Below are 10,988 nucleotides of genomic sequence, written 5' to 3' on the forward strand. Positions count from 1 at the left end.
ATTTCATTCTCCGTGGGAAGGAAAGGAAGAAGGAGGGGGGGTGACATGTTTCTTCCTTTTTTGGAGAAATAAGTGCAATTGCCAGCGTGTGTATCTTGTTAAATATCAATAAAGGCAGAAAAGCATACATTCATTTAAGCATAATATCACAAATACAAACAAGGCAGGCGTGAAACCGACCAGCAGCCTTTCCTTCCGAGGCAAGAACTCCTTTACTGCCATATTGTGCTTCGTTGCAAAGGGGGAGAGGAGCATACGTAATTTTTTTGCTGACCAATTGGTTGATAGGGGGAGGTTTTGGAGGCGGAGCTTGGAAAAAGCAAAAAGAATGTAGGGGTCTTACCACTGCGGGTGCGGGTGCAAAAAAGCATTTTTTTTTAAATTGGGAAAGAGCGAACTAAAAGGCAAAGTGAGGACTATCAGATGACAAACCGAATATGGAAACCGTGGATTATCCCGCTCCGTTTGGATAAGCCCTAAGTCCTGCCAAGCTCTGCTTTGACTGTGCTTCTTAACCTGAACTTCTAGGCCCCATTTCCTGAGCTGGCAGTCTGGCCAAAGGGGAGGAACAAAAGATGGAAGGGGTATGTTAGGTCCAAAGGCACCTGAAAATCTGTTGTCTTGGGCCCCAAGAAAACCTGCAGCTAGCTCTTAAGGCAATTTGTACCTAAATGGTGCAACAAGACTTTTTAAAGTGTTGGGCCAAGTGGGGAGGGGGCACAGTTTCGGCTCTGCCTCAGGCAGCAAAATGCTGTGCACCAGCATTATGATTTAGACATGTGCTTAAATTGAAAACAACCTATAAGATTTGGGCTTGTCTGCTGAAATCTTTACATACCTTCAGCAAGAGATATAACACAATGTATTTGGGATACTGAATTTGGGATGTTCTGATATAGGCTGTAGGTTATTCATGGCTTTGGCTGTGCAATTGCAACAAATAAATTGTATTTTCCCACTGGATCATGCGATTGTGAGAATGACTCATGAGGCCCTGTGATTTACATACGGACCTAGAAAGTTCTGAATCAACACTTTCATCTGGTGGAGAACACACGGATAGAGGAAGAAAAAAATAAGTTAGAGGTCTGGGTATATTTTGAAAGAGTCAGTTGCCTGAATCAGAATTATATTGTAGGGGAACTTTATGTTGCATTTACTAAAATTCCTACATTTCATGCAAACTTGAATGTCAGTTAATTACTGAAACCGAGACCATTAGAGGTTTTAGAAGACAGACCTGGACCTCACTAAAGAAAACAATCCTATGATTAGAAATCTGGATTTAAAAAATTAAATGTTATTTGAAGCCAATCGAAACATTCATGAAATGTGAGAAGATAGAGATTAGAGAACAAAAGATAGGGTGGGTGGGGGTTGCCAAACATTTGCGTTACCCTTGGGCACATTTGCAAACCAGAGAATCTATTTTGGGTATTACACACAACGCATAACCACACACTGCAACCATGCAGACATACACACTCTGCAACTGCACACACTGCAAACACTGTCTCTCCCCACCAGCAATTCATCTAGAAAAAAGTGCAAACACTTTTTCCCCTAAGCCTAATTTTGAGGGGGGTGGTCTTCCTGCACAATGTAGCAGGGAAAGCAAGAGATAACATTCACTCCTCAACTGCAACCACCAGGAAGATCATCCTCCCCACAACAATTAGGGATTCCAAGAAGGCTTAGAAAAAGCCTTCTATTGACTACAAAATAAGATTTCTTTCAAACCTAATTTCAGGAGGGGATCAGGGACAAGGCATTGTGGGTGCCAGAGAAAGCCTCTGAGGGTGCAGGTGTCCATGCAGGGGTTGCACTGTTGACCCATGATTAGGTGAAAAGCACTTCAAGTCATTCTGCAATGGTATTTTGTCTAGATTTAAATATTTTCTCTCCTTAAAAAAATTCCAAGTAAGGATATTCTGCTATGTCTCACGTTCCCTTGTCCAGTGACACCAACCCTAGATATTCAGTCAAATTCTGCTTGCTCACACCTTAAAACCCAATACTTTTTCTGACTGGGAATAAAGTGGTACCTCTTACATTCCAGTAGTTGCACTATTTTGGGGGCATTCCCTGTCCCATCTTGTCTCCTTTCCTTCCACACACACACACACTAGAAAAGTTCTTTTGATTTTTCCCTGCACTATGAGCAAGCAAGACCTTGTAAAGAAAAACTGTTACAGTTGGAGATCTAACCAACCTTCAGGAAGATGCGCAAGAGAGTCAGCATTCGCCTTTGGTTCTCTTCTGGACTCAGGAAAGCAGCCATCTCCTCATACTTCGTGAACTGTCCACCTAGGGTCTCCCAAAGGAAAGAAGGGGACTGACATGGATCCTCTCTACTGAGCTCTGCAGGCTCTGTTTTGACTGCCATCACATTGCCATCTTGGGCTTGCGTTTGATCCTGGCCTCCATTCTTGTCAGGTGAGTCCTTCTTCTCATTGAGCTGTTTTGGCAACTCTAGCACAGCCTCCATGTTTTGGTCAAACTGGAAATCACACACAGGAAGTGTAAAATGCATACACCCCATATAATAGTTTATTGTCAAACCCATTTGGTCATTGCAGAACATTTAAAAAAAAATTAAACCAGTATTACTTTCCTACATAATAAAATCAGTGATACCTATGTAAGCCCTTAATTGCTTTAAAAATAGAATTGGAGGGGGAGAGAAAGATTTACAACACAAGCACAATCCTTTGCTATGTTCACTCAAAAGTCCCATTAATTTACAGCACAATCCTAACCATGTCTACTCAAAAGTAAGTCCTATTGAATTCAATGGGGTTTACTCCCAGTTTGTGGGATTAGCACTGCAGTTTTACACCCACAAAAGTGAGTACAGTAGGGCCCCACTCATATGGCAGGTTACGTTCCAGACCCCCGCTGAAAAGCAAAAACCACTGAAAAATTGAACTCATTGAATAGAATGGTGTGCGACGTCCAAAAACCACCGTAAAAGCAGAACAAGTGCCGTATGAGTGGCGCTTTAGTCTAATTGCGTCTAATTGTGACCGCCGCATTAGCAAAGCACCGTAAAGTGGGGCCCTACTGTGTAGGATTAAAGTTTCACATTGGGAAGGTTTTATTTATTTATTTATTTATTACATTTATTACATTTGTATACCGCCCCATAGCCGAAGCTCTCTGGGCGGTTTACAACAATTAAAAACATTAAAAACAAATATACAAATTTAAAAACACTTTTTAAAAAAAACAATTTAAAAACACATGCTGAAATGCCTGGGAGAAGAGGAAAGTCTTGACCTGGTGCCCCAAAGATATCAGTGTTGGTGCCAGGCACACCTTGTCAAGCAGATTATTCCATAATTTGGGGGCCACCACTGAGAAAGCCCTCTCCCTTGTTGCCAGCCTCCCAGCTTCCCTCAGAGTAGGCACCTGGAGGAGGGCCTTTGATGTTGAGTGTAGTCTGCAGGTGGGTTCGTGTTGGGAGAGGCGTTCCATCAGGTATTGTGGTCCCAAGCTGTGTAAGGCTTTATAGGTTAATACCAACACCTTGAATCAAGCTCGGAAACACACAGACAGCCAATGCAAGTGGGCCAGAATCAGTTTTATATGTTCGCACCGTCTGGTCCCTGTTACCAATCTGGCTGCTACATTTTGCACAAGCTGCAGTTTCCGAACCGTCTTCAAAGGCAGCCCCACATAGAGTGCATTGCAGTAATCTAACTTGGAGGTTACCTGAGCATGGACAACTGAAGCCAGATTATCCCTGTCCAGATAGGGGCGTAGCTGGGCCACCACTCAAAGTTGGTAGAAGGCACTCCGTGCTACCAAGGCTACCTGAGCCTCAAGTGACAGAGATGGTTCTAGGGAGAACCCCCAAGCTACGAACCTGCTCCTTCAGGAGGAGTGCAACCCCATCCAGGACAGGTTGGACATCCACCATCCAGCTTTTCTGGACCAGAGTCCACTTCATCAAGGATGTAAGTCTCATTTGCTGCTGGTGTTTTATATTTTCAGAGGGAGAACTTCCTTTTTTTCTGTCTCTGTAGGAATGGATGCACCTTTAAATCTGTACAATTGGTTTGATCTAGTCTAATGCAGTCTTCGTCATACCTCCCCCCCCCAATTTTCTGTTTTTGTTTTTTGACTGGCTATTTGGCCTGACAAAGGGCCCTAGAGAATTTAGTGTGTGATGTTTTTGTTGGCCGTAAAGTATTCAGTACTGTGGTTCTTGTTTTGTTTTGTTTTTTAATGTACAGCAGGGCTTCCTGCCAATTTTGACCACAGATGAATCCATCCTATAGCTTCAAACACAAGACTTTTCAGGAGCATTCAGCTCAACATTCAGCTACAAGTCAACAATATTAAAAGTCAAGAGAAATCAAGTGATGTGTGAACCATCCCACAGTGTTGGAAAGGATAAAATGTTATTAAATACAGAGCAGAATCCTTACATTAGTCTCTCATCTATCCTGAACAGGAGATCTGCTACTATGTCATCTTCACACTCCTAATTAAGCCTAGTTCTCATTAAGATTTGTAACCCTGCCCTCTTCAACAGTCCAGGAAAATTTAAACTTGTTTGACTCTTCATAATTAGAAAAGCATAACACATTGTAATGGCATTTAGATCTCTTGCACACAAGGAAGAAAGATACTTTTGCTACAGCTGGAACTTATAAACTTACTCAGTTTATGAGATTTTCAAACAAGCAGGAAAAAATAAGTTTTCTGGACTTGCAGTGGGTTCTAGCAATTGCCTGGAAGTCCACAAATCTCTTATCAATCACAACCCTGACTTCACTTATTGGCTACAATATGGTTCAGACATAGGACAAGAAAAAAATTATCTTACTGTAGCAAGTATGAAATTTAGGACCTAACTGATAACCATCTAAATTCCAAAATGCCACTGTCTTTGTAATTTCCTGTTTTATCAGAGTTTATCTGTAGCAAAAAAGGCAAACGCGGTTTTGGTATGCATAAACAGAGCTATAGTTTCCATGTTGAGGGAAGTAAAAGTCCCACTATATTCTGCATTAGTCAGGCCTCATCTGGAATACTGCGTTCAGTTCTGGGTGCCTCATTTTAAGAAAGATATAGACAAGTTAGAGCGGGTCCAGAAGAGGGCGACAAGGATGATAGCCGAGATGGAGAACAAGTCTTATGAGGAAAGGTTGAAGGAACTTGGCATGTTCAGTCTGGTGAAGAGAAGGCTGAGGGGCGACATGATTACACTCTTTAAGTACCTGAAGGGCTGTCACATAGAGGAGGGTACAGATTTGTTCTCTGCTGCCCCAGAGGGTAGGACTAGGTTTTAAGTTGCAGGAGCATAGATTCAGATTGGACATTAGAAGGAACTTCTTGACAGTAATGGCAGTTCGGCAATGGAACCGACTGCCTAGGGAGGTGGTGGGATCCCCTTCGCTGGATGTCTTCAAGCAGGGGGTTGGACTCGATGGCCTACAAGGCCGCTTCCAACTCTATGATTCTATGATTCCACCTCCCCTCCCCTCCCCCCACCACGGATCTTGTGAAGCAGGGCTGTATGAAACCACTATCTTGGAAAGCCAGTGCCAATCAGAACAGGTAGACAATATAGGGCTAGCTGGACCAATAGTCTGAATTATCATAAGATAGCTTTATAATATCTGGTAGTTGTTGGGTTTTGCTTTGTTTTTAATATTAATTACTTTCAATTCTACCATGCTTTATAAGTTGCACACAAAAAAAGTCTCAAGTTCTTCCTTCTCTTCTTCCCTACCCCTACTGCAAATTTTAACACTGAGTAAAGAAGGTCACCGTTTGGGAAGAGCTGCAACAGTTCTTAATTATTATTATTATGCCTAGTTGATCTGGGCATGCTAGGAAAGATCAGTTTGCAAAAAGCAGGAGAAGTGTATTTTCTGGTGCTACGCCATCACAAAACTTGGTTATTTCTATTGAATTGGTGAGATGATAAAGTTTGGAGATGAGAGTTTCATTTGGCCAAGTTCTTCCCCCCACCCCCATTCCCACTGAATTCCAGCAGGGTAAGTCGAGTCATCTTGAATCATCTTGGTGCCAGTCTAACCCCCTATCTACAGGACCACATAAACTCTTTCCATGATGCATCAGTTTGCCTCTACTGAAAGGTTGCAGACCTTTCAAAAGCCCCTCCAGAGAAATGGATAGTTCTGTCCCCAGTAGTTAGTTGTTGTTATGTGCCTTTAAGTTGATTACGACTTATGGAGACCCTATGAATCAGTGACCTCCAAGAGCATCTGTCATGAACCACCTGTTTAGATCTTGTAAGTTCAGGTCTGTGGCTTCCTTTATGGAATCAATCCATCTCTTGTTTGGCCTTCCTCTTTTTCTACTCCCTTCTGTTTTTCCCAGCATTATTGTCTTTTCTAATGAATCATGTCTTCTCATGATGTGTCCAAAGTATGATAACCTCAGTTTCATCCAGTAGTTAAGCACCACCTTTTTGTTGGCTTTGACCCTTTAGGAACTTCCCTGTGCTCATTTCAGTCTCTTGTCTTTCATTTTCACATCTTTTTTTAAAAAAAGGAAATAAAATATTTGCAAATACTCAGTGTGGGAATAGAGGTCAAATTACACTGTGTTGTCTTGCATAAATTAAGGGAAAATCTCAGTGCTACCTCCACAGCCAGAAAGTACAGCAGATAAGAAGCATGGGTGAACTAATAATGAGAAATCAGTAACCTATGTGAGTATATGGGAAACAGAGAGCAGATAGAAAACGCACTAGTATACCTCACCCCAGCCCTCCTACCTCTTTTTCCTGTCTCCTCTTTCAGCTTTTATGATTTGTTAGCATACCGTACAAATGCATGTCTCCAGCCACTCTATTGCCATACCATCACAGCCTGAATTTTCACTGGCATATTTCCAGTTTGAAATCAATTCTCTGGGACAGTGACTTTATAAAAGGCAACAACCTAGAAAATAGAAATAGAGAGGGCAGGGCAGTTTGACATACCTGTGTTAGCTTTTCTCTAGAGCTGACAGCATCTCTAGCCAAAGAAAACAGCATATTCTGAACTGCCGAGCATCGTAAAGCTTCTAGTCTGTTCTATCACTTTCTAGGCTTGACTAGGCAGTTGTGCACTTATTTCCTGGCAAAAGCAGAAGTAGAAAAGCACAAAACAGACCACAAGCTCTGTTGGAGTAAAAAGGGCAACAGGGTTGTTCGTTTGTCTGATGGTGTCTAGAGGAGCTTGACACATGGGAGCTGATAAGAGGTGTGTGACGTCCTTCCCCGCCTGTGACCACTAGTGATGTCTTACCACTGTCAGGCCCACCTTATGATGTGCAGCCCACCTCTGGTTGCCCCCAGTCAGGAATGTCAGGTTTATTTTTACCTTTCACTGCACTAGCACTGATCTCAAAAGATCCCCCTGCTAGGCCACACTACCCAACACTCTGTATCCCTTATAGCCTATAGACTGCGCCTTAGTCTCTGCCTGGCTATCTCGATACCTTGTGTCTATGGGTATAGGTAATTCCCAAACCCCCCTGCAGCCTCTTGCCTCTGAAGCTTACAGCCCTGGGTTTCTCTGTGGTTCTGGATACAATATCTTTTCCTCCTCCGCTGCCACCATTCGATACAATTACTGTTCAGCCTTGGTTACTCTGCCATCCCCCCTGGATTGTGTATCCCAGCTGAAGAATCAGGCTTTTAGTAAACCAAAAAATATTTATTAAGCATTAGAAATAACAAGATTACTTAAGACTTTGTTGACAAGCATATGGCTTCATATATGTTCTCTTATGTACTTTACTTCTTAATAATTGTCTCAGAACTCCTATTTCACTCTCTCAACAGCCACCTTATACTCTCCACACCAACCTCTCCAACACACCAACACACCACCACAAAACACCACCCTCAATTCTACTGTCATCCTCTCATTTATACTTCCAGCCATTTGAACGCTCAGCCAATCATCTAGCATTCTACAGCCCATGTACTCCCCCTCCTCACTCACTCCACTTACCATATGTCTTATATCATGCCAGCACTTACCATATTTACATTACAAATCAGGAACATCACAAGGTGCAACTATAAATTGAAAAGTTCATGATTTGAATGCTACCTCTGCTGAGAACTGATTTTTCTAAGTCTCTCTCTCTGAGCCTCAGCCCTACCTCCCAATCTCTTATAGGGTGACCCCTAACCATCCTGGTCATCCATGCTCCTGTGGGCATACTCCACTTTGTCAATATCCATCTCAAAATGTGGTGCCTACAATGGGATACCATACTCCAGATGTTGGGATTGGGAAGAAATTAAATTCAGTTCTCATTTAAAGTTCAACTTACCACATTTGCATTTTCTGGGAAAAAAAACAAACACAGCTATTCTTCAACAGTTGCACTTATCTGAATTTTGCAGTGGAGTTCTCCAGCCAAGTAATGTGTACAAACTATGTAAACTGCCTGTAAATACACATATTCATGAAAATAATTGCATATAAAATGTGTATAGTAGGAGAAATTTGTACAAAAGCGCTGATGAATTTTCATGAGGACTTTAAAAAACTCAAACAAATGTAGAAATGGGGAGAACTGTATAAGAAACATGAGAAACTGAGAGAAACTGAAATTGACATATTTGCCCACTCCTATCCAGATGCAACTGTACCAGTTTAGAATACAGTGCAAATATTACTTCTCATGATCTGGACACTATCCTTCTGATAATGTAGCCTAAATTTGTGTTAGCTTTTTTTGGAGCCGTATTGCACTACTGGCTTATGTTCAACTTATGATCAGCTAAGACACTCAGATCCTTTCCACATGTACTGCTGCCAAGCCATGTCTACTCCATCCTTTTCTTGCATCTTTGACCATATAAAAATTCAGTCTCAGAAGGGGTGTGGGGGTATATACAGCCTGATTTGACCTTGGATTATTTATTGTGTAAGAGTCAGAGCTTGGAAAAGTTACTTTTTTGAACTACAACTCCCATCAGCCCAATCTGGGAGTTGTAGTTTAAAAAAGTAACTTTTCCAAGCTCTGGAAGAGTACTAGGGTTACCAGATGTCTGGTTTTTGGCTGGATACTCTGGCTTTTGGGGGTTGTCCCAGGTCTCCAGGTGAGCCAGCTTAATCTCCGGACTCTCACCTTTCATTTTAAAAAGAAAACTAAGTTTCTAGGTGGTCTGGTTCTTGAGATATCCACCAAAACGTCAGCCGCTACCGCCGCCCCTGCAATTTCCATGAAATGATCTCTTTGCTGGCTGCTCTAACCCCGCCCTTTCAGGTTTGTAGCCAGTAAGTGAAGTCAAGGTTGTGATTGACAGGGATTTCTGGGCCTCCAGGCAGTCCTTAGACTCCATTGCAAAGGTAGAAAATGATTGTTTTTTTCCTGTTTATCTGAAAATCTCATAAACTAAGTAAGTACCAAGACTTTTTTTCTCTTGTGGTCACAAGGCAAACAAGTTCAAATTTTCCTGGGCTGTTGAAAGTGGCAGTGAATTAAATGAATTCAATAGGACTTTCTTTTGAGTAGACATGGTTAGGATTGTGCTGTAAATGGGACTTTTGAGTGAACATAGTAAAGAACTGTGTTTGCGTTGTAAATCTTTCTCTCCCTCTCCAATCCTATTTTTAAAGCAATTAAGCAGGGTTTACATAGATGTCACTGCTTTTATTATGTAGGAAACTAATACGGATTTTATTTATTTTTTAAAAATGTTCTGCAATGACCAACAACATATTGATAATAAACTATTATATGGGATCTATGTATTTTTACATCTCGTGTGTGTGTGTGGGGGGGGGCTTTCCCAACAACTCTGTGAGGTAGGATTGCTGGTTGGAAACCAAGGCAGCTCACAACAATAAATAAATCCCTTTAAAATCTAATAACCATAAAAATAAGTATAAACACTTGCAAAACAGCTTAAAGTGGCATGATTCTGAATTTTGGGTTGGGTGAGTGTTCCTTATCACTTGAGGCTGCAGTTCTGTGCACGCTTCTCTGTTTGAGAAAGTCCCAATGTATTCAATGGGACTTGCTTTTGAGTAAAGAAACATAAGATTGCACTACAAATATACAGGTTGCGTAAATAATAAACATCTTTGACAATCATGCTTTTATAAATATTTCTTCATTTAAAGCACATGATTTCCCCTAAAGAATCCTGGGAAGTATAGTTTCCTCCTCACAGTAATGGTTCCCACCACCCTTAACAAACTATAGTTCCCATGATTCTGTGGTAGGATTCATGTGCTTCAAATGTGTGTTGAATGTGCTTTAAATGAATGCTGTGGATCTGCCCTAGGTATGATATGCATTCATTAGTGAACTGAAAAGAACAATTTTAAAAGATACTTTTTTAAATAGAGGAAGGGCTGGAGCTCAGTAGTGGGGCACATGCTTTGCATGCAAAGATCCAAAATTCAGTCTCTGGAAAAAACTTGCCTGGAATCCTGGATGGCCAATGCTAATCCATGTCATCAGTACTGAGCTAGATAGTATTCACTAATAGGCAAAAAACCCTTGCGGTTTAAGAATGTACCTATAGCCCACAGATATTTCTACCAAACTTTAAAAAGCAGGGAAATTGGGCAACTATAGTGAATGCACCAGGGGAGCAGGAGACCTGAACTCCTCTCAGAGATATTGTACTGCCCTACAAAGTTGTCAAAATGCAAACACAATTTGGGTTGGTCTTTCACAGTCCAATCCACTTGCTGTATAGCTTGGAAGAATTTGGTAACATGTGCCTCTGAGCATATGGTGAGTGGTGGCAACACCTGCCATCTCCAAAAATGGAGAATTATATTTTTGTATGTTTGTTGGTGTTCTTCTTACTTTGCTTCTTTCCTGTGTTACTAATGTTTCTACAGAGAATCTAAACTAGAAAATTTTATTTCCCTCATTATTAATCCCTGAAATCTGTGTCAAATTTATTTTTATTAATTTCAAAGCCTTTTTATTGGTCAGTGTAATATGATGGTGAAGATAGCCTTTTTTGTTTCAAACTGAAGGTT

At 41.3% G+C, this 10,988-nt stretch overlaps 1 protein-coding gene across 1 annotated transcript in view; it reads right to left on the reverse strand.

The window, feature by feature from the left end:
- WDFY4 (WDFY family member 4) overlaps positions 1-7,043 on the reverse strand; it is a 463,201-nt gene extending 456,158 nt beyond the window's left edge. The window contains exons 1-2 of the mRNA XM_061634768.1: positions 6,965-7,043; positions 2,213-2,500 (exon numbers count right to left, since the gene is read on the reverse strand). Coding sequence (XP_061490752.1) covers positions 2,213-2,500; positions 6,965-7,018 — 342 coding nt within the window. The 5' untranslated portion in view covers positions 7,019-7,043. The remainder of the gene's footprint in view (positions 1-2,212; positions 2,501-6,964) is intronic.
- Positions 7,044-10,988: the final 3,945 nt, after the last annotated feature.

The sequence above is a fragment of the Rhineura floridana genome, chromosome 7 (genome assembly GCF_030035675.1).
Source record: "Rhineura floridana isolate rRhiFlo1 chromosome 7, rRhiFlo1.hap2, whole genome shotgun sequence".
Lineage (NCBI taxonomy): Eukaryota > Metazoa > Chordata > Lepidosauria > Squamata > Rhineuridae > Rhineura > Rhineura floridana.